This window comes from Mixophyes fleayi, chromosome 3, assembly GCF_038048845.1.
Source record: "Mixophyes fleayi isolate aMixFle1 chromosome 3, aMixFle1.hap1, whole genome shotgun sequence".
Classification (NCBI taxonomy): domain Eukaryota; kingdom Metazoa; phylum Chordata; class Amphibia; order Anura; family Limnodynastidae; genus Mixophyes; species Mixophyes fleayi.
In genome coordinates this window covers 86112196-86135536 of record NC_134404.1, presented here as the reverse complement: position 1 = coordinate 86135536, position 23341 = coordinate 86112196, and the positions used below count along the sequence as shown (strand labels likewise).

The window sequence follows — 23341 nt, the reverse complement described above, 5'->3', positions numbered from 1 at the left end:
GTTTAATCCTAGGTACTTTAAATTAAATATAGGTGTCCAATACTGACTTAATGTGTATTTATTGACATGGCATGGCATGCCTGATAACGCTCTCAGTGGGGCTCTCTAACTCTAGAACCACAGTTTCAACTTAAAAAAAATTAAGTAACAATTACGTAAATCAATTACGTTCAAAACAAAAGACGTGTTTTTCAATCGCCAAAACTTTGCCCATTCCAAGATGGCGGCAGCGAGTGGTCACGTCACCCCATCCTTCATGCTATCACGTGACACAACAAGTCTCTCCCTCCTCTGTTCCAAGGCTCGGCCACGCCCCCTCCCTTCGACTGTTGGCTCCGGATCTCCCGTGCCGCCTCTGTCAGTAAGTTCAGAGCTGCCTGAGCGCGGGCACCGACAGGGGTAACAGGAGAACCACACTGACCTGAGAGCTCACGCTGCTGGCCTCGGCTACGAGCTGGCCCCACCGGTGGTCAGACAGCGGCCGCGGGGAGGCGAACCCGCCGCTCCCCTTCCCAGGGAGGGTGGCTGAGGAGAGAGCGGGACCATGTTGCGCCTTGTTTCGCTGAAGTTCGGCCGCCTGTACCGCTACGTGAAGCTGCTGTTCGCGGCCAGTCTGCTGGTGGTGATGCTGCTGAACACGCACTCGCTCCTCGCCTCCTTCCAGCGCAACGAGCTGACCGAGCGCCGCTTCCTCAGTCTCAATAAGTGCCCGGCGTGCTTCGGGACCAGCTGGTGCCGCAAGTTCATGAACGGGCAACTGAGCTTCGAGGGCTGGGGCAGAGTTCGGCTCCTCGACTTCTTCAACGTCAAGAACGTGCACTTCGCCCAGTACGGGGAGCCCCGGGAGGGCAGCCGGCGCGTCGTGCTCAAGCGGCTGGGCTCCAACCAGGAGCTGGCGGAACTGGACCAGAGGATCTGCAAGAGAGCCACCGGGCGGCCCCGCTGCGACCTCATCCAGGCCATGTACAAGACCAACTTCGCCCGGCTCAACGGAGACGTCCGGCTGCTTACCCCGGACGTGGTGGAGGGCTGGTCGGACTTGGTGCACTGCCCCTCGCAGCGGCTGCTGGACAGGCTGGTCCGGCGCTATGCTGAGACTAAGGACTCGGGCAGCTTCCTACTGAAGAACCTGAAGGACACAGAACGCATGCAGCTGCTGCTAACACTGGCGTTCAACCCGGAGCCGCTGGTCCTACAGGTGAGTGTTATACCCCTCCAGTCACTGTGACCTGAGGAAAGTTTACTGGGATCATTGTGGCGAGTGGCATTTCTTTTAATGTCCCCAAATCGAGGAGGTCAAGTCTATTATGTAGAGCAAATGCAACCTGTTGCTTGTCAGATGGAACTACTAGTCCCATCATGCCCTGTCAGACTCTGACTTGCGTATGCATATTGGAACATATAGTTCCATTACGGAGACAACCAACGTTTGCGTTTTGTCATGGACTACACTCTGTAGACTGTGTCATGCATGTTAGAGTATCTAGCATTAAGTTGTTCTTGACACCTGGTAACTGCCCATGAGGAACTGGTTAGACTCAACATTGTGCTCTAGTTTTACCATGTTAGATTTCAAAGTAGTGATTAGAAAAATCAAAGTTTCTAGTTGTGCACTGGCATGCTCATGTATGTTCTTAATACTCCCAGCTAAATATTTTTCCCAACAATTTATTATAAACCTTCCCTGTGTTCCAAAGCTTCGCTTACATGTTGGCTTAGTTCTTTATACTCCTATGTATCAATGATGGGTGTGTCAGTCTCCTTGTTTGATCTGACACCAAAATGTCTTGTACATTTTTTATTTCCCATGCCAGTGCCTTAATCTGCATTGCTTACACTCCAGAAATGTTTAGTTTTACGCTGCACTGTTTACACAATACTCAATACTTTTGAATGTTATTGTCATCTGTTTTATATTCAGGTTCTAGCTCATTTATTTGTTTGTGCAGTTAAAGTATCTCATGTGCCCCCCCTTCCTTTTTGTTGTTGTCAGAAACAGCTAATCTGTAATTTTTTATTTTCCTTCTTTGGGGCAATTTTGATGTGTATAGCACCCTGTTCTGATCTGGCGTCAAAAGCGGAAGATTGGAATTTGTTGCTTGCACACTCATAATGAGAAACTTATTTGTATTGTTCTTAGTCCATTACTCTGCTCTTCTATTAACTACAGTAAGCAAATACTTTGCAACATATGCTAAGCATGGTGTATTGACAATTAGTCAAATGATTTAACACTGTCACTATAAATTAATTTTGTTCTAAAGGAGTTAAGTTACTTGTGGCCCCTGGCATATGAGTTTAGTGTGCTTCAATGTTTCTTTAAAAATGTTCTCCTTTGCCATGTAATGAGAGCAGTTTAATTTAGTTCAAAATCTGTTTTTGCATAAAGTTAATGTATGTGTAACAAATCTATACTTGTCGGCTAACTCTTTAAATAAATGTTTTTATATAATAAAACCCCCACATTATGAAGTATTAAAAACACTGACCTTTTATGCTCAATAAATACAGTTTTGATATGTGTGCTAGTATAATTCTGAGGGATCATACACACGCGCACGCTGTGGAAATGGTAATGTGTGTTAGCTCATTTTAGTGATGTCATTTTATAGCTTTTTCATTGTGCTTTTGATGTTTTGTGCTTTAACCAATGCGGTCTATTGTACTGGTAGTACGTGTTAACACATGATAAATAGGTGCAACATTTAACAGTACAGCTTTTAAATGTTATAACACAATGGTGGGAACAAGCCAATTAAAAGTTCATTCTATTTTTTGTTTTGTAATGCGGGTTTCTGGAGCTAGTTAGCAGCTGCAAAACTCATAGTTAGCATAGCTGCCTTACAGCGCCGTGGTTATGGTTTGATTGTGACTAGGACACTATCTATTTGGAGTGTGTATGTGGGTTTTTTCCAGGTGCTTGCCCACACAACAGTACAAGAACATATTGGCCTGTGGGGTAAAAAATTTAGACTGACAATATTTTCTGCAACATGTTGCATAGTATGTTTTTTCTGTATAAATAATAGTGAGTAGGTGTGAACAAGCCCTGAAAAATCGTAAGTAAAGTTTTGTTTTAATTTTTGTTCTTTCCATTGTCTTCTATTGGGGCTGTATCCTTTTTATTTTTGTATAATTTGGTTTACATAGTTAACTTTCCAGCGGTTTTCCTAGTTAGAAGATTATATTTTTGAATGCATTTACTGTACATGGTGGTTCTTGCCCTTTAAAGCTTGCAATCTAATTGGATGAGTGAACTTGGAGTAAGTGCAGTAGATGGCAGTGCTGGGCTTCAAGTTTTTTCTTTCTTTTTTTTTTTTTTTTTTTACAAACTTGTTTGAGCTAATATTTTGTACAGAAAAGCTTTACAACTATAAAGCACACTTTTGGAATGGGAAATGACTCAGTTTCAGTGGCTCTGTCACTCAGAGAAAGTGGAAGTAATATTGTTTCCTTCTACACGTCCTTTCCTCAGCATCTACCCATGGAGCCAGAACACTTATTTGAGACTACTTCCAAGGGATCCAGTTTTTATTCTCTGTTCCTGCATGTGGAAAATAATTTTATTGTTAACTATGTGTTTGAAAACATAATTATGTCCATTACTTATATTAGTACGGCGTTTAACTTGATCTTTATGACCACACACACATTGTGCCTACTGTTGTTGCTTTTTTATTTTTTTGTGTTTCTTTCAACTATTGCTAAAAGCTTGGTAGAGTTATCAGGTCAAGCAAACAAAATGACTAACTGCTGAGACAAGTTTGTTCTAAAGATGCATCTTTATTTCTCAAAGAGATGTTAATTTGAGGAATGAATGTTTTATGGTTATGCCCACAGACATGCATGTAACCAGTTTGTTAAAAATCCTGCACAATTTGCTCCGAGGACTCCCTGCCGTTTTTTTGAGAAAGACCCAGTGCATTGAAAAAACATCCTACACAGTGCAGGAACCTATATCTCCGCAAGAGCGCCCACAAATTCCCAATGGTACTGTCTGCTGTCCATCAGTCTCCATTTGTGGAGACTGCTAGTTAGAGCTTTTAGTAAGAGCAGGATGCTTGATGTGTTTATAGAGCGTTTTCTGTAGGTCAGCTGCGAGCCATACATACTCCTTACATGAGAATTTTTTGTTTTAAATAATAACTTTGGCGTTGCTGCCAAATACCTCTTTAGTTGTTTTTGTACTCCTGTTGATACATGGTGTTATGTTACCTTTCAACATCAGTGTAATGACAAAATGTAACACTTTTTTGGTTTGGCCTATAAAAGTTGAATTTGGGACTATTGCTATTTTCTTTTAAGTGCTATTATTTGTGTTACACCAAAGCAGCAGGCTGTCGCTGATCTTGATCTGATTAAGTATTTTACAAATAAAGTGCTTCGTACTAGAACATTTAAAGACTATTGTTTTCTGCTTTTAGATAATGCACTTATTGCTGGCATTTGTGTTTTGTTACATATCTATATATACACCGCTGTAATATTAAATGTTGTGGACTATTTTACTGAATCTTTCTGTTATTGTGCCTTATATCAGGTCTGATTATTTAAACCAATCGGTCCAACCCTACACTTTTTTATTTTTGCTCGGTACATTCATTCAGTATCTGTGTAAGGTTCAAATCCTTTATTAATCTGCTTTCCTTATGACCCAATGATTTACCTGCAGGTACCTACCTTGCTCATTTCTTCCACCCTCCTCCCATAAATGTTTCCCCTTACTACAGCGATATACCCATTTTGGGTGATGAATAGTGTGTCCCACTAACCTTCAAAAGGGCCGGACATTATGTTTTAATCTTCCTAATAAGTTAAAACAATTCATTTATCCAGAGACACCTATCTGTAATAACATCGGCAGGCATTTTAAGCAAGTGTTGCAAGCTATGACAATAAAGCAGGAAGGGGCTGGGAGCCACATATGAAGGCTCCGATGGCCACCTGTTGCCCATCATTGCCTTGAGTAACTGCTAGAGCTTTTCCTATACATGACTTCATATAACTCTCTTTTGAGATTTTAGTCCAGCTGCTGTGTGGGACAATTTATTCTGTCTGTGGTACATGCATGTAATGACATTAACATTGAGGCATAAGAAGAACTGAATAATACGTTTTTGTAATTTTGGATATCACGTTAAAGCTTGACTGTTAGGTGGTTTAGAAAACTGTAAAACCCTAATTGCTGTATAGTCATTAGTGCTCATATTTGAGAAAATAGTCTATAAAGCCATCCTGTTTCCTGTGTCTGTACTTCTTGTTGTAATGCATTATGGATTATTTCAGTTAGCTGTTGGTATAATGTGAAGATCAGGTGAAACTATTCTTGTGACCATTTAGAGTCAATGTGCTGAAAGCTGACAGACTTCCCCCAGTGACGATGGCTCTAATGCTGCAGTATTGCAGGTGATGATATTTCTGAATGTGTTTTGGAAACTGCCAGAATGTCTGCAAATCCTTATCGAGCATTTGCAAGTGTGCTAACAGGGCCCCAGTTATGCTGGAGGGAATTCAGCCAAATGGTTCACTTTCTTGTCCAGCTTGGTCACTGCGCAATTGGACAGTGCTTCAGTTTCCTGGCTGCTCTTGGGCCAGTTTAGATGCCGCCTAAAGTTTCTTAGGAAATCAATGAGCATGCTCCTGCCAGTACATGGTCTCTATCATCCATGAATATCTCCCCAGAAGAAATAAAATACACGCAGTCATGAAAAAAACTACATTACTGCAGTGCTAATCACTGACGAGATTTTCAGCTAATAACTGCATTCAAATGCATCATAAGATCTGTTGAGGTCAAACTTTTTTTAAACAGATATTTTTTTTTTACTACCATATGTGTCTATTGTGAACTGCTTCCATTCCTTATGCAATGTAGTTATATGTGAATTGAATGATTAAAGTACACAAAATGATGGTTTGCAGATAAAATGTACAGTCTCTATTTTTGCATGTGTGGCCTTTTTTATTGTGATCACATACTGATCAATTAGGACGCGTGTATATTTGTGAAAATAAATGTTTATAAGACAGCTTTTTGTTTTGTAAGTTTAGTTTTATTAGAATCAATTTATTTGGATGTAAATTTATCCATGACATTTTTATACGGACTGGTTCAATATATGGGTACTCCCAGCTATTTTTATGGATGCTTAACCTCCTTGATGATCCTGCTCCCAGGGTCAGAGTTGGTAAAGTGTTCGCCTACATCTATTCATATTAATACTGGGTGGCATTTGCCCACTTTATGCTTCATGTTACCACACCATACCCTGATTGAGGGCTTCCTTACAGAAATGCTTCATTTATCTCAAGTAACCTAATGTGTTTGTTTTTTAATGTTCACAAGGTTAAAATAAGTGCTCTTTTGTTTGCCTTCAAAAGTTAAGTATAGAAAACGTTTATTCATCCCAGTTTAACAATCAAAGTTCCATGTAAAAAAAAAAGATAGAAGTGGTTCTTCATATTCTGCATAGTTCTCAGTGTGATTCTGTAAACAAAGTACGGTTTTTACTTATTGATAACGTTTTTTTCCAGAGCTCTAAAATCAGTTATTTGCTGAAACAGAAGAGATTGACTTTTTCATAGGTTGCATTACACTTCTAATATTCAAAACAGTCACAGCATATTTCTTTTTGAAGTGTTGAAATGTTCCATTGATTTTATTGCCTATTGGTCACTCTTCTAGTGCAACAATGGCCTTTTCAGCTACATGTCACGATTTTTTACTCAAAGTTTCCAGCGATGTAGAAACTGCTATGTTCAGTGTTCATTACAGGCGAGTTTCAAGGTCATAAAAAGAACATTGCATCACTCTGTGTTTTGTGCTATTCACATAGATTAATAGATATTGATCCCGTTTGTAAAGACTCTCATCAGGACTTTATTCTGAATACAGTTTCCCTGGAAAGTGGAATGGCATTGTGCAGTGCTTTATATCGGTGATTCTCATTTGGAACAGACATACCAGAGAATGCCCTTTTCTCTGACATTTGCTGCTGGAGATGAATTTTGTTACCTGTCTCTTAAAGTCCTGATTTAATTCCCTCTCTGTATAATCTGTAGCCTTTGTTACCATACCTGGTAGGTAGAAGGCTGCAACAAAACTTGATTTGTCTTGCCTTTCAAATCTATTTGTGCTAACGGAACTCATGCTATTACAATTCTGTAACCCGCCTACCTGCACATGTCTATACTGTATATTATATTAATGTATGTGCTTTCTGGTGTTTAAAAGAAAGTGATCCGAACAATCCAGTAAGTCTATGCAGTGTGGAATAACTGTAAATTCCTTGGCGATTTGGAGCTTAACTTGAAAGCTATTTGTAGTAAGGATTATTGTAAAGTAGCAGTGCTTACAAAATAGTCCCAATCACTAATGATCTCAATTTGATTTGATCTCTCCATGTGCCAGTTACTCCCCAGTTAGTAGTGTTTAGTCGTTATAGCTGACATGATTGTGACTGTGCGTTACCCTTTTTTAAATCTAGGTTTAAGGGCATATTCAATTGTGCACAGTGTGTCTCTGGAAGGGGCGTGAAGGCAGTCTGTATTACTGCAACATTGCGTATTACCTCCCCCCCAATAGGGTTGCGAAGGGAAATCTGCAATTTTGGGATGCCGTATTACCGTAACATTGCGGCTAATTGAATATGCCCAATAGAGTCCTTCAATTTCAACCTCTTGTCAGTGTTATGGGGAATCATATTGCTCTAGTTTATACTGCTCCCATTCTACAAATCAAATAACTTGTTTTGGTTGTCTTTGTGAAATAATTTGATTTTTCCTCAGTGAAAGTAACATGGCTTTTTTTGCATCTTTTGTGACCCTGTCCTAAAGTCAACCTTTACATCCAATCGAGTGGCTGTATTTAGAAAATTTTAACATGTCTAATGTCAGCTAAAATGAGGGGCTGTCTATCAGCTCAGCACCCGATTGGTCATATTTTTGCAGTTTGCAAGTCATTTGCAGGTGTGTAGTCAGCTTTAGTAATAGGTATATTGATACAGTAATGAGTACGTGTTCTTGTTTGGCCTGGTCAGATATAGAAAAGATCAGACAAAAGGCAAAATAACTATTCTGTATCTGACTGACAAGTTTTGTAATATTTTTTTGTGTAGTTTGAGCACATAATCTTCCTGCATTCATTTGCAGAATCCTTGTATCACTACTGTATGCTGTTGGAGGACCCTGTGCCTGGTCCAAATGTGGATCAGTTTGGTTGTTGGGTTGTCTGCGTTTCTTAGCATGTCTCGGACAATAATCATTTAAGGCAAAATGCATGGTGAATAATTCCACTGTAGTGTAACAAGTTGAAGTACATCTATTTAATTGTCATTTACATGTAAAGATATTCATATATTTTTATACATAAATTATTTGCACATGAAGATATTTTTCAGTCTAGATTGTTAACATTGTTGGGATTCTTTACAGGTTTTATAAAAAGTAAATATCTGATAAAATGATTTGGTGTTATATACCATGCTTTCTGAATATCTGCAATCTGCATAATTTACCAGAGTTTATTGCATATAATTGTGAGCACTAGACAATTCTGCAGCATCAGGAAATAATTGATTCAGCTTTTATGGCTAATGTACAAATCTTTGACATCTGCTGTCTGAGATCTCCTCATTCTAAGAAGAGATTATCCCTTGTATTTTTGACAGACTGGAATAATTAAAGCATAGTGTCCTGCCTTCAGTTTACTAGCTAACTTCTGTAATACACTGTACAGCTGTCACTTAATCCAGAACATATTTCATTAACCCCATTCACAATCAAGAATCTTGCAGCTTGTAAGGAAGTTGTAATTTCCTTACAAATTGAATGGCTAACAATTGCTTTTTATTTTTAATTTAACCCCCCCTAGTGTAAATGTCACACTTTTACATTGGACAGCAGTGAAAATGTTATGATCTAGAAGCCCAATTAATAGTTTTACCAAAATACATCTTAACAGGTCAGGTGGTTAACAATTAAGGTAGCTTGTAGCCAGAATTCTGTAGGTTGGTGTCACACAGGTGCTTTTCCCTACACATTTAAAGTGCAGTATGTAAACGTGCCACATAGAGATCATTAATTTCTTGGAGAAAAAGGAGTGGATATCATCATTTATTTATATAGTGCCAGCAAATTCTGTAGCGCTTTACAATTGGAAACAAACACAGTAATAAACGAACTTAGTAAAACAGGCAAAGAGGTGAGAAGGCCCTGCTCGCAAGCTTATAATCTATGGTCCTATGAGCACCTTCATAGGTACAACATTTTGGAAAGTGTCCAAAGTGCTTAGTAACGCTCTACAATTGAAATGCATTATGTTTCTCATACAGTGTATTAAGCGCGTGTTAAAATCAATGAGCTGTTAAAAGTGCTGCAGTTCTCTAGATGCAATGAAAACGCTATAAAATTGGGTATGGGGGCTTCTAAAGCTGGAAAAGCACTAGCTTCAATGCTGTCTTTTGAGACACCACCCTTAACTGGACACTTTTGAACTTCTCGACTGTGCAGACAATTTTGGGACTATAGGGAAGCACATAGTGGGGAATGAATCCATTAATGCAGAAGCAAAGTTGCAGCCTTTTCTGAAGTCCAGCGATGAGGAGTCTACTGTCTGAGAAGATGTGTACTTTCAGACTTATATGGTCTGCATTACCTATGATTGATTCTGCTTTTGGTATCCTGGCAGTAAAGAAATGCAGATTGCATTTACATTACAAGCTCTGAGAGCTTTTGTTTCACATAAGCTCTAACTAAACACAGCTGTCAAAGGTATCTTTCTTCTGTGTGTGTGTAACTACATTACGGTTCTGGTTCCCTCATGCCGAGAAGTAAAATTACAAACATAACTGTGTTAGAAGCCTGCACTAAAATGGAAGTCTGCTGCAAAGTTCTAATTGATATTGTGGTAATTGTCGGGCAAACAGACAATTCCTTGTCATAATGCACTCTGATTAAATATTGTGAAAGAAGCGTTGGGGCCCATGCCTTCATGCTGTAACTCCAAAGTAGTTCAGTTTACTTTGTCTCAGGAACAAGGTATACGTTTTAAATGGACAGGTGACGGCTTTTTCTTTTTTTGGTACTATTTGTGCTCGCCACTATTGGTAACAGGATTTTTTTCATACGCTACGGTTTTGTTAAACGTCCTCTTGGTTTACCTGTTGACTATATTTGTTGGAAGGCATTTGGGCCAATATAATTAACGGCGTAAGTGTCAGGCATATATATATATATATAATCATCATATCTCATTCCTACCATTTTTTTCTAGTTTTTTAACACTACTTTTTATGTTTAGAACAACCTATATCTCATGCTTTGACATGAGCTACCAGTATACTTGATTGCATTGCACATGGGAAACGTGTTGAAAACATACCACTAAAATGCTGCTGCTTTATTTAACTACTGAGCAATAGGGTCACAGTGGCCCAGATCATTTTGAGAGAGATAATCTTCCCACCATGTTCATGGACATGCCCAACTGTGGTCAAACACGCTACAATTTCTGGACAATTGCCTGTCTACATCACGGCACTTATGGGCACATTTATATTTTTTTGATTGGCTTTTAAATATCTTTTGATGACTGGGTCTGAACAGAAAAATATGGAGCACTATAGCCATTTGGGAAATTTGAACGGCTGTCTATAACTTTGCATACAGCAGTAGAATGGATTGACAGGCTCTGCCCTCTCAGAACACTGGACACACTCTGTACATAAGTTCTAATGTGAACCATGAGTGATATGCCCAGTGTTCTTCCTGGGTGCTCCACCCGGCTGTTTTTACTTGCCACCCAGCTCTTGGTGCACAACAGAGTCCTATTATAATAGAATAAACAATTGCTTCTCCTATTAGAACTGGTACTATGTGAGCACTACAGCTAGCAGCGGTGCGTGTTAGACCACTGACCACCAGTCTGACCAGTCCTGGCGGGTGTGGGCAATAACCTCCAAAATGTTTCAGTATTCTTGCAAAGTATTACAACTGCCCCCACCTGGCAACTTCTTAATGCTGCCCGGGTGACAAAATTTTCTGGGGAGCACACTGATGTACTTGAGCTAATCAGAGAGTTGTGATGTTTAGGTAGGATGAGCAATTTGCTACATAATTGCCGACTTACTAACATCCTCCTTAAAGTACACTGTTATCTATCAGTTTTGGAGACCAAGCTAAAGTAAAGTCCTCCAGACATTTAATCTTACATTTGTCTAGCACTGGGCACATCTTTGAGGACTGCGCACACAAAACAGACTGGAAAGCTGCTTCTTAGCAGAGCTTTGAGGTGTGAGACTACTTGGGAGAAAACTGTCAACATGTCTGAGAACAAACACCTAATAATTTAAGTGAAGTGTCTGCTGTGAATAGGGAGCCTTTGAGAACTGAGCAGCCCAGACAAGTTTTATTGGGTCACATCTGCTTCCCTGACAGAATAGTCTGCAATGTTTCACTACACCATATATCATTTTATGCATAGCCTTATTTATGTGGAGCAGGTCATTTTTCATAATGTCCCATTTTAAATGAATATTTAATTTTTTCTAGGAAGTCACCATTATGACTTGGCGAAATATTAACACTTTGCTGTGAAACCCACAACTGGAAGTAGCCTTAATAACGCACCTCTTGTAGTTGTCGTCATAACCTGTTGCTGAGCCCTAACCTTTAATACTGTTGCTGAGCCCTAACCTTTAATACTGTTGCTGAGCCCTAACCTTTAATACTGTTGCTGAGCCCTAACCTTTAATACTGTTGCCTTCTGATGTTCACAGTCTCACCTCAGGGGGTTACCTGTCATATGCTGAGTGATTGCTTTCTTTCTACACACTACATTTAGTTATATATACAGTGTGTTGATACATCTATAATTTTTATAGCACCAATGTCCTATACAAATTTTGTACATATTTGTAAACATATAGTCCTACTACAGGGAGAGTCATGTTTCTTTATATCTCTAGATATCTATGATCCGGGGATTTATGCACAGGTTTATATAAGAGTTTTACATCTTTATCCAGTAAGTGATTGCTGTATTTATCGATTGATTTTGGAAACCCACCTCATGCTTTCATATGAACGGTGTCCTGGCTAGATGACTTAATTGTGGTTGTTAGAAAGGGACATTATTTTTTAAGTGATGACCGTTTTAAGGATTGCAGGAAACTGGCAAGTGTTGCCAGTCTTATTGGAAAGCTACACTAAATCAGCTACCTACCGCATTTCCCCATGTATAAGACGCACCTTTTCCCCCAAAATTTTGGGTCTAAAAACTGGGTGCGTCTTATACAGTGGCAGTAGCGCTTACCCTTTTGGATGCTTCCTCTGTCCGGTAAAGTCTTCTTCTGTCCGTTCTGATCCTGATGCTGGAAAGTCGCTGACCGTCCTCTTCACGATGACCAGATATGGCGCGTGAACCGCAGCTGGAACGCACACTTCCGGTTTCTGCATTTGGCGTTTTGTCCAATCAGGAATGGACATCCGGTCATCAGGAAGAGGACGGTAAGCGACTTTCCAGCATCAGGATCAGAATGGACAGAGGAAGCTTCTGATAGGGTAAGGTAGAATTAGCAATAGGGTTAGAACTCCGTCTCTCTCCTCTCTGTACCCGCTGCTTAATTACTCTGCAAAATACATTATCATCAATTTTTTCACATGATTTATACAGGTACGTCTTATACAGTGGAGCGTCATATACATGGGGTAATACAGTACCTTCCAGACCCACCATTACAGAACACTGTGCTATTATTGTGGCCACACTTGCCATAAACCCCAGTAAAACCATTATTTACTTGTTACATGTACAGTAATGGCACAGGTAATACATTGTTCTGCTTGGGAGTTAATAAGACCGGCATTCAATAAAAAATGGTTCCTGGCCAATGCACTGGAGGAGAGAAATGTTTGGGCCAGTGCTCTGTATTGATGTGTGGCTCCTCATAATGAAGCTAAATAGATAGTAAAGTAGGCCTGGCTATGTGTGTGTGTGTATATGTATGTATGTATATATATATATATATATATATATATATATATATATATATATATATTTATATATTTTTTCTTTCTATATCTATCATCCATTAATCGCCTTTCATAAATCTGGCAGATAAACTTCACATCTCTTATTTCCAGATGTGAATTACTTGAGGGGGGAGGGACTCTGGTTTATCAGATTTGGTCATTACTGGGGTGTTTGTGGTCTGGTACTGTATAACCTTTAAATGGAGCCCAAAGTCCTCCCTGGAAGCAATGGCACTTACTAGTTAAAGAAAGCGCCTATGTGTCCACGCTCTATGATATACTCCAAAAATAGGAAAAAAAAAAAAGTGCACACACTGGAGTATCCCCATGCACAGGAGATGTAGGTGTGTGTGCTTATTAGTGTCCATTTCTCCAGGGCTTTACGTTGTGTGCAGGAGCACATTTCCATACATCAATGAAGAGAAATAATTCAGGCAAAAAAATTAAAAAATTAATACTGCAGATTAGTGAGATTAGTTTTATAATCCGTTTAATTCGGGTCCGATTTTCCAGATGGGATAATTCCTGAATTGTTTACAGTGTTTGTGAATAACTTGGCCTATTTATTTTTACATTTTTTTGCTCTTTCTGTTTATTGGTTTCACTCTGGAGTACTTACAGAATAACGCTGCATGTGATAGGGGCAGCATATGACTATATAAGGAATTGTTGCAGTAGGCAGGAAGTTGCAGATAGATGGTAGAAAGAACAGGGTTCCCTAACCGTGCAAAGTAGTGATGTGAGACGCCCACCAATATTATGCAGAAAATGTGATGTCAAATGTACCTCTATGAAGCGAAGTTCATACAACCATTCCAACTTGTGTTTCTGTTAAATTACAGGAGAAGTCCAAAGTGGAATTTCTGGATTACAATGAATTGCAGTTTATAATCTAAATGAATTGGCAAACTAATATCATTGGATATCATGACCTGAAAACACACACACATTTGTCAAACGGAGGTTCTAGCAAAAATTATCTAATCCATGCCCCCACTTTCTTCTCACACCCCACTTTACCATAAAACATTATTTTATCATTTTGGAACTACTTATCAGTTTTCAGAAAATGGAAAGAAAATTCTGAATTTTTTTTTCTTAAAGAATTCTCGATCATGTTAAGTTGTGTACAAGTTGAAATTTGTTTTATGCTCTTTCTCTTTAAGGCACATTTTAATTGATCAGTGAGTTTGCAGATTGCGTTTACTTGTCAGATTGTTGGCCCAGATGGATTAAGTGGCTTTCCACACCCTGCAATCTGGCAGCTCTTGAATGATTTCCATTTTTACATTGACATAAACTAAAAGTGTACTTGATAGTTGGGAAATTCCATTTGGTCTGTTGGCAGTCTTATTGCTGCACTCTGTTATCCTATTAATGAGCGGCTGTGTAAACTCTAATACTTGCAGTCTATAGGATCCTTTTTCTCTGTTTAATATCTGATCAGCTAGCAGCACTGCTAAATGTGCTCTAATTTAGAGTAATCTTCCTATGCGGACTAGGCCCTGTATGTGTGCAGTAGCACCAGCAGCTGTCAATGGGAAAGAATATAAGTATAGAGCAGAGGACGAAGACTAATTCTGTATTAAACATTACATGTTGTAAGCATGCTGACATATGTCCAGCAGTGCACACGTGTTGAAATGGAGCCCCACCCTGTTCCACAGCACTTAGCAGTGTTACATCCTGTGGCTTTATTACATTGTCATCCCAGTTGGGATATCTCTTACTTTAGTGTACCTCTAAAGGAATGTGTAAATATACTGATTGATGATTCTTATTTTGTCTGACGTGGGTGCAATTCCTTTGAAAATATTCTAGGATTTGAGATGCTGATATACTGGTAATCATGTCTAATGGTTCTGGGAAGAGGATCCAAGTGAAAGAACCAGAGCACTTCCATGCTTTTAATTCCCTGACGGATGTTTAAAATGTCATTTTGTTAGATAATGCTGGATAATAATGTGTGCAGGACTCTAGCAGCCTGATTGGGATTCTGAGAGGTTCCCGAGTGCCAAAAGAAAAGGGGCAATTAAGGCTTTGAATTTACTAACTTTTTAAAAGAAAAAAAAAAACCCTGTGTAAGTTTTTTTTTTTTTTTTTTGTTTTTTTGTTTTTTTTTCAATGAATATTTTTTTTTTTTTATAAAGTAAATCTGCATGTTGAAAGTTTAATACATTTGCCTGAAACAATAAACCAAGCCTGATTCTTTGCTGGTAACTTCTAACTGAATGGTAAATGTTTAAATTAATATCAGGCAAAAACAGTCGTAGTGCCAATTCAACTTTTTCCTTTTTTCTATTTTGTCACATCTGCTTCAATGCTGCAGTGTTCTCCAGGACCAGCCAGCAGGGAAGTGTTAAATTAGAAAAAATAGGTTTATTTAGTTGAAGGGGGGCACCTTTAAAGGTGATCAAACTAGTGTGTAAATATATTGTGGTTCAATACAAATATTTGTCTATTTAATTTTTTGTTCCAACGACCATTCACAGTACCAGGGGTCATCAGTTGCCAATGAAAGACAGATGGTTGACCACCACCATAGGAAAACTTTGCTGATGGTTAAGATGTGGAATTCCTTACCTGGTGATTTTAAAAATATGGAATTGAAGATTTTTTTTCTTACCCCGTAAACCTAAATTACCAACGGTCACACTGTTTAACACTCTGGTTGAACTTGATAGACCTCTAATTTCTTCCAACCTTACTAGCTTTGCAATTCTGTCATTACTTGAATACTCCTTACTATTTGGTTGTTCGGATCATCTGTATTTGGTGTAAGAATCCATTTTAGTCAGTGATGACCTTCAATTGCATCAATGCTTTTTATTCAAAGAACAATGCATCTGTAACCTCTGCAATCAATACAATGGGAAAGGCTGCATATATCAGCAGGATTTTAAACCTTCTTTATTACACATGTATCTAATAATGTTATCACAGGACAAATATACAAATTGTGCGCGATACTAGATGTTTTGTTTTAACGGAGACTAGATTCTTGATTTTCACATGAATTAATGTTTGTAGCTGCTTTAATATTTTGGAGCACGAGATCAAAATGGATCTCTACAAAGTACCCATTGTAATGAAGCAGCTGAAGAGCTTGGGCAGCACAGTACAGGGCGGTGAACATTAAAGACAAGTCCAGCTTAGTGCTTTCAATGCTTTCCTTGTGTGTGCAGTGTAAGGAAAAGAGAGAAAACGGGTTATCTTACAGTAGTTGACTGTGTAAACCTCTAGCTTTCAGATGACTGAAAGAGGTACATTGACATCAAAGTTTCTATATGATCTCTGAGCACAGCTTGTGCTTATACGAATTGTTTCCATCTAAACATTTTTCTTTTAATCTATAAAACTTTAATGTTTTTAAATGTTCTTGTTCACTGTTTTATTTGTTGGTTGGATATGTGCAAAATAAATATACAAAGATATGTTTCACAAAGAAGCTGGTCAGAGACATGTATTTGTATTAATGGCTTCTCTACTAATCTTATGAGAAAAAGGTACTCTAAGAAAATATCTCCTTTTGCCTTAATTTACTGACGAAATGACTGAATATAAACAAGTGCACAATGCTGATTGCTGGTTAAAAGTATGTAGTCTCGCCTAAGCTGGATGTTCATGGTTCTACACAGAGTTAGAGAGGCAGTAACGGGTATTCATGCTAGATGAAGTTCTTTGATGTAAATCTGGCAGATGACTCGCTGTTTTGCTATGACAAGTCGCTTGTGGAAATGTTTTTGTGAATTCTATGGTTAGCGGTCTTGCTCAAAATCGTGTTTGCTGCAGAAAAAAAAAAAGGATAGTGCAAAGTCATCCATGTAGCTCTCAGGAGTTTTATGGAACAGCTTCCATAGGACTCATTGTGGTACTATGAGCAGAGTAGTCCTTCAGCCCTAGGAGCTGTGGCATGAGCCGCTTCTTGGCCGCAGGTGGTGGGGGGGCATATTTTATTTTATGAAAACGTTAGTAATTGCCTGAAACCATTTGCAGAGCTACATTTTTAAATGAAAGTATTAATGTAATACATTATATTTTGTTCATGGACATAACCATGGTAGGCCATTTCAAAATGTTGCTATAATTACTTCAATATAAGTGAGTCTATGCTACACACACTAAATGTAATAGTCTATCCCAAGTTCATGTTGCAGATACTCCTATGCCTTCCTTTGGATCATTTATGAACAGTACCGCTGAATTGACCAATTTGTTCAACATTACGAACTATATAACTTTGCAAATATGTGGGTCTATGAGAGCATGGCACCTCCCTAATCATGTCCTACTTAGTGATGGCACAGGATACTATTAAAGATTTTACTGTCATAATTGATATGTGCTACGCAGATGCAAAAAAATGTTAAGAATCCCTGAATTAGTAGAAGTACTGTGTTTGTACATGGTGTGTAAGGACTGTATTTCATAGAGAAATGCTTTCAGAGCATTCCTGAAACCTCCTTTTCATGGTAAAATGGTGCTGGTTGGTCAGTGTTATTTTTTATCTAGTAATAAAAGAATGGGAGGTCTTTAAAGGTTTAAAGGGAAGAAGTCGGTGCATTTCCACTTTACTGCTGTTTTAGAGTACATTCTCTCTTCAACCTGCACTGTTTTTGTGACCTAAGGGCAGTTGTCTGATTCACTAACACTTTCCATAATGCATCTTTTCCCAAGGAGTACAGCAGTAAACTGATATTCCATTACTTAAATTTTTGCTGGTTAGTCTTCTCTAAATGGTTTAATAAACAGCCTCGGTTTCCTTCATGTTTTTCCCCTTAAAACTTTTTCTATAATAAAATCATAGTAAAGTTATAAACCAATATTTAACATATACAGTGCTTACACTGGGTCATATTGTAGCCTAATAGTACAAATAGATTAAAACCACAAAATGGAAAGGGGGGGGGGGGGTGTGGACACTTACCAAATAATTTCTTATTGGTCGTCTAATGTCTGCTGTAACTTTAGGCGTCATATTACAGTTGGTATTTTCATACTCATTTTAGTAAGCGAATGGTAGATTGTTATGTTTGACTGAGTAAAGAGTTCAGGAGTAATTTGAAACTGGCGATCAAGGCTGAATTGTAAAGCAGCTCTTCGAAAATCACATTTTTTTTGAACTATTACAACTTTTTTTTTTTTTTTTTTTCACATCAATATTGCCTAGAATAGAGAAGTACAAGGCTCCACACTGTGGAATGAGATAATAATGAAAAGTAAGAGTAAAGATGTTTTGACTGCATGTTTTAACAGGTCTCCTTTCGATCTGGAGCACAAGTTAAAGAATCTAGGAAACACAGGGAAGTGAAAGAATGAAATATTAATCAAGAGACAAGCATTTGAAAGCATAGTACTTGCAAAACTTGTTTTTTTTCAAAGGAATTGTGACAAGTTTTGGATCTCAGGCGTACTGCTGCATTAAAGTTTCAATATTTTGTCTTTGTTGTACTTACAACTATCTATAGTGAACATTCTTGTTTAATTTTTCAATTAATGTTTTTGTTGTGCATAATGCTGATTTGAGATTGACTTTGTGTTTTAATTTTAAATCTCTTAATTTGAATTTCCATTGTAAGCTCTAAAGAATAGTGCATTTGGAACTGCCTATTTGTCTTTCTCCATCGGTTAGATACCATCCAGAGTCTATCGAACAGTACTTGTACTACTTAAAAAAAAAAAAAAGTTTACTGTCTTCATTGCTAGTGTACTGTATGCACGTAACATATATGCCTACCCCCACAGCAGTATCTGAAAATTACTAATAGTCCCCTGCCAAAAAAGTATTTAGGAGTTAGGAAGGCTTTTAAGATTTCATGTTCTAACTTTATTGTTTGTTGTTCTTTGGAGATTTTCTGAAGTGCAAGTATACATGATTAGGCAACCCCAAAAGGGTCTAAAAAGCCTTTGGCAATACACACTTGGTCATACAACAGAATGTATGGATGATTTAAGGCAGGCTGGGTCTACCAATTGGATAAGTCTAGACTGACTGGGCAGGATTTTTTTTTTTACTGTAAAACACTATAAGCCTAAGGGCTTGTACTCGCACACACTTAATCTTCTGCTTATGGTGCTTTGAATGCAGTGCAGACCCACACAAGATGAGTTCAACTTAAATCTACTGCAAGATACTGATCTGTTGATCTTAAATGAATACTTGATCTTTACTCACTGGATTGATCCTGAATGCAACTTGTTCTAATTTTGGTCCATCTAACAGTCCAAGTCTATATAGATTCAAGCTGCGCAAAGTGATTAGTATATCATTATTTGGTTCAACTAAATTGTGCTCAATTTCCAATGGATGCTGTGTATGAGCAACACACCATGAGATTATGTATAAGAATCAGTGAAGTAGGTCAAGCATGTCTTTTAGCTCTTGGTTGGACCTTTTTTGTAGCTATTACTACAATTAATGTATAACCCTGCCCTTTGAAATCTTCTTGCATAGTTCACTTTGTGCTCTGTACATAGACTCTTAGGTAATTTCTTGAGTACCAAGCTTTTGTGCCGTGTATTTTGTAGAAAATTAGTAGGGCTTGTAGAAGATGTAGGTTTTGGAATGGTAAAAAAAAATTGTGTGTAAGTAACACTGTGCAAATCATTGCGTATTCTTATATTTTAATATGGTATTTTTTTCTTCCTTTTTTCAGATAAGGATGTAAGGAATGGAAACTCCATCTATAATTCTATGTATAAAGTGATATGGTTTTAATATGTATTTTATAAACTGTTTTTGTGACTTAACCATACAAGCTAAACAAAGAGTGTTTACACAATTGTACCTAGGACACCATAAGCTTCCTACTGTTCCTGCTTCATATAGTAGTCGGCCTAACTGTAAAGATCCCTGTTATGCAAACAAGATATTACATAAAGAAAAATTTACATTCTTAGTATTTAGTGATATAAATGAACCACGTTTAAAGCTTCTGCATTTCTGAATGTATTTTAGGTTTTCCTTGTTGCTTTAGACTTCTATGGTTCTGAAGAGGTGTGGCTGCACTGTTCAATCGTCTTATTGGTATGTGTTTCCACCACACCACCCTTCCTGAAACTCCACAACTTGGCAATAAACTGTATTGAACAGCCTGGGGCTCTAGCAAGAGAAGCTTTGCGTGGTCCGATTTTTGAACCAACACAGGATTGTAGGTTTAAATGGTTTGCCCTTGTTCAAGTTCTTGCTTTAAAGGTATAACAGGTCCCACAATATAAAAAAAAAAAACACTTTAATTACACGCAAAAAGACAGTACTGAGAAGTTTTTTTTTAATGTGCTGGTATTTCTCCATGCTCTGCCTATTAAGCTGGGTACACACGACAGTGTTTTCAGCAGATTATCAGACCAATGAAACTATAAACAACCGTTTGGCCTGATATCTCGTTGGTGTGGACACTGCAACAATGAACGATTGTCGTTCCAATGCACATCATATCGTTTCATTTGATTTTTAAACCTAGAAATGTCGTTGCATGATATTTTTCCAGTTCTGCAGTGTATATGCACTCATGACCAGCAGTGTCCATAGAGTATGCAGAGTCAGTCTTTTCGGCCGATGATTATGACAGATGGAGATCACAGATCTGAAGCTAAGACCGGTAGTAGTCGGCATACCGATGCTGACTGCCCCGACATCACCACACCGAAGGGCTCCTTTCCGATGAGGCTCAATGACGACTGATGTGGCAACCGACTGGAAGCAATCGCGACTTGATGATGTCACTCGCATCCGCAACGCTGTTATCGCTGCTAAGGGGGTAATGTAAGGATGCGCCCATGTGCAATGTACTTTACAAAGCATTGTACATGGGAGCATACTTACATTACCCCCTTAACAGCAGCGTTAACAGCGTCGCGAATGCAAGTGACTTCATCAAGTCGCGCCGGCTTCTTCGTTCATTGCGATTGCTTTCACTGATTTTGCCACATCAGTCGTCGTCGAGCCTCGTCGGAAAGGAGCCCTTCGTGTGAAGATGTCGGGGTAAGTGTTGGAATAATCAGCATCCATTATTCTCTACGCCACCCACTAAAATGTGTGTAGTGTACACATGAAATCATTGGCATGCTGATCGGGACTTTTTTTTTTTATCCTGTCGTTTATAAAATCGTTTAAGATGTAGCCTCGGGACAAATTTTCTGTAGTGTGTACCCGGCTTTAGTCTGTGTATTTCTAATCTGGTGTCTGGGAAGGTTATGTTACCCTCCTTGCAGCATCTGGTGATTGAAATTTATGGTGCATTTCAATTCTCCCTGATTGTGCTCACTTGTTCTAGTGTTAGATCATTCTTAAAGGTTAATGCTAATATTCAGAACATGAACTTTTTGTTTCCCCTTCAGTGAATAGGATTTGTGATTCAAATAGGGAATTATAAATGTAAAGACTTAAAATATTTTATTGCAAGTTACTTTGCGAACAATTACTTTGGTTGTCTATAAAGGAGCTGCAATGCTTCCATTTCACCCTGTTACTACTAGAATACAAGATGCCATGTCTTGAGATGCATTTTGTTTTTGGTCTGGTGTTCTATTTCTGTTTGGTAAAATGTAATTTACCTAGTGCTGTAATGGAAAGCCAGTGACTTGATCTATTTCACAGTTGCTGCAGGATATGTTAGAATTACTAACATGACTTCAAATCTTATTATTGCTTCTGTTAATAAGATGCTATTTAAATTGAGTTTGACGGCATCATTGCCTTTTCATCTGGAACATGGTATATGGTCTAGTTAATATTTTATTATTTTTTAGCAACTGTCTCACAATGTGTAGATAAACTTTTACAGTAAGTCTAACAAAGTTGGACATTTAAAAGGTGGAAGACTGCCTTAATCACTGCATAACAATCTGTTTTCTAGTACTATAGTGGTGTAGTATTTACTGCTGCAATCTTTAGTTTCAAAATATAATTATCAGAAATTTGACATTGAAGTCCCCGCCTCAAAGTGTGTGTTATGCTGCTGATTAACTTTTTTTTTTTTGTGTAATTTCTATAGATTTCAATGTGCATCAGTGTGGCCCATAGACTTATATCCGTGGCACATGAATGGTACATCTTTCTATAAATGTTCAGTAAAGCATATAGGTATAGGATCTTTTTTTTTTTTTTTCTTTGAACATAACACTTGTTGCTATTGTGCTAGAAGTACTTATCACTGATAGCCCAATTGGACAGTTCTCCCAGTGACAATATTTTGAAAGTGGTAGACTGTTTGCTAGGCATCTGCAAGGAGTTAAGCTGGGTACACACTACACTGTTTTCGTCCAATAATCGGCTCAAACAGCCGACACACGACCGCTCGTTCGAAAGTCGGGTCAGTGTGTGCAGTGACACGATGGTCGAAAGTCTGCCAAAATGGACGATTATCGCCTCATTTGGTTGGTCGTACCGTTTAATATTTTCGTTTCAATCTCGTTTCCGCTTTGTAGTGTGTATAAACTTCCGACCGATCCACAGCAGTAAGTACGAAATGAGTCATTGCTCACAGCAACATATATAGCAAACAAATGGATACATACATGTAGCGCTGCCTTCACGCACAATAGGTGTATGCTTGAGGATGGATATGTATTAGAATGTCTTCTAGACAGTTCTCTGAAACATGGAGTAATGCATGCAAAAAACCAAAATGGTGTAGTACATCAACATATTAATATGGCAAATATGAAAGCAACAAAAAGGTTTTCCAATTAACTCCCGTGCATACATATAGTATTGTGCACCCGTGTTGTCTTTCAATGTGGAAACCCTGTTGGGTATGCGCTTACTAGAACATAGATGTATATTCGCCCGTAGACCAGATGAAAGATGTGGACCCGATCCCAGCCTTGGTATCGATATTCCGTATAAAAAGAAATACATAGAAGACAATCTGGCGCATTATCTTTTAATGTATATAATATGAAAACAACATAGGACTTTTTGTCATATTGCATATGCTCACGACAACATGGCTGTAAAAAGTCGCTAAAGGGACGTCCGCTCTTCCCTTTATCGTCCTAAACAAGGCTAGTGTGTATGCAGTCCATGAACCGAGCGATCGGAACATCGATCGCATGTAACATCGCTCGACATAAAAAGTTGGTCGAAATGTCTGTAGTGTGTACCCAGCTTTAGTGTCTAAAACTTGTACTCAGATTGGCACAGTGGTTAGCTTTGCTTCCTCAACACTGAGGCCATGTAATGAGGATATTATGGCTGGAATCTCCGTTCATTTTTCCTTGCACCACATTGAGGAAATTGCCAGCAATGTGCGCAGCCGGACATTGCGTTGATGTCTGCGTGCTACATCGCATGCAATTGAATCTC

At 38.4% G+C, this 23341-nt stretch overlaps 1 protein-coding gene across 1 annotated transcript in view; it reads left to right on the top strand.

The window, feature by feature from the left end:
• Positions 1–301: 301 nt before the first annotated feature.
• The window catches only part of DIPK2A (divergent protein kinase domain 2A), a 31242-nt gene continuing 8202 nt past the window's right edge, over positions 302–23341 (top strand). Inside the window, exon 1 of the mRNA XM_075201920.1 lies at positions 302–1198. Coding sequence (XP_075058021.1) covers positions 545–1198 — 654 coding nt within the window. The 5' untranslated portion in view covers positions 302–544. The remainder of the gene's footprint in view (positions 1199–23341) is intronic.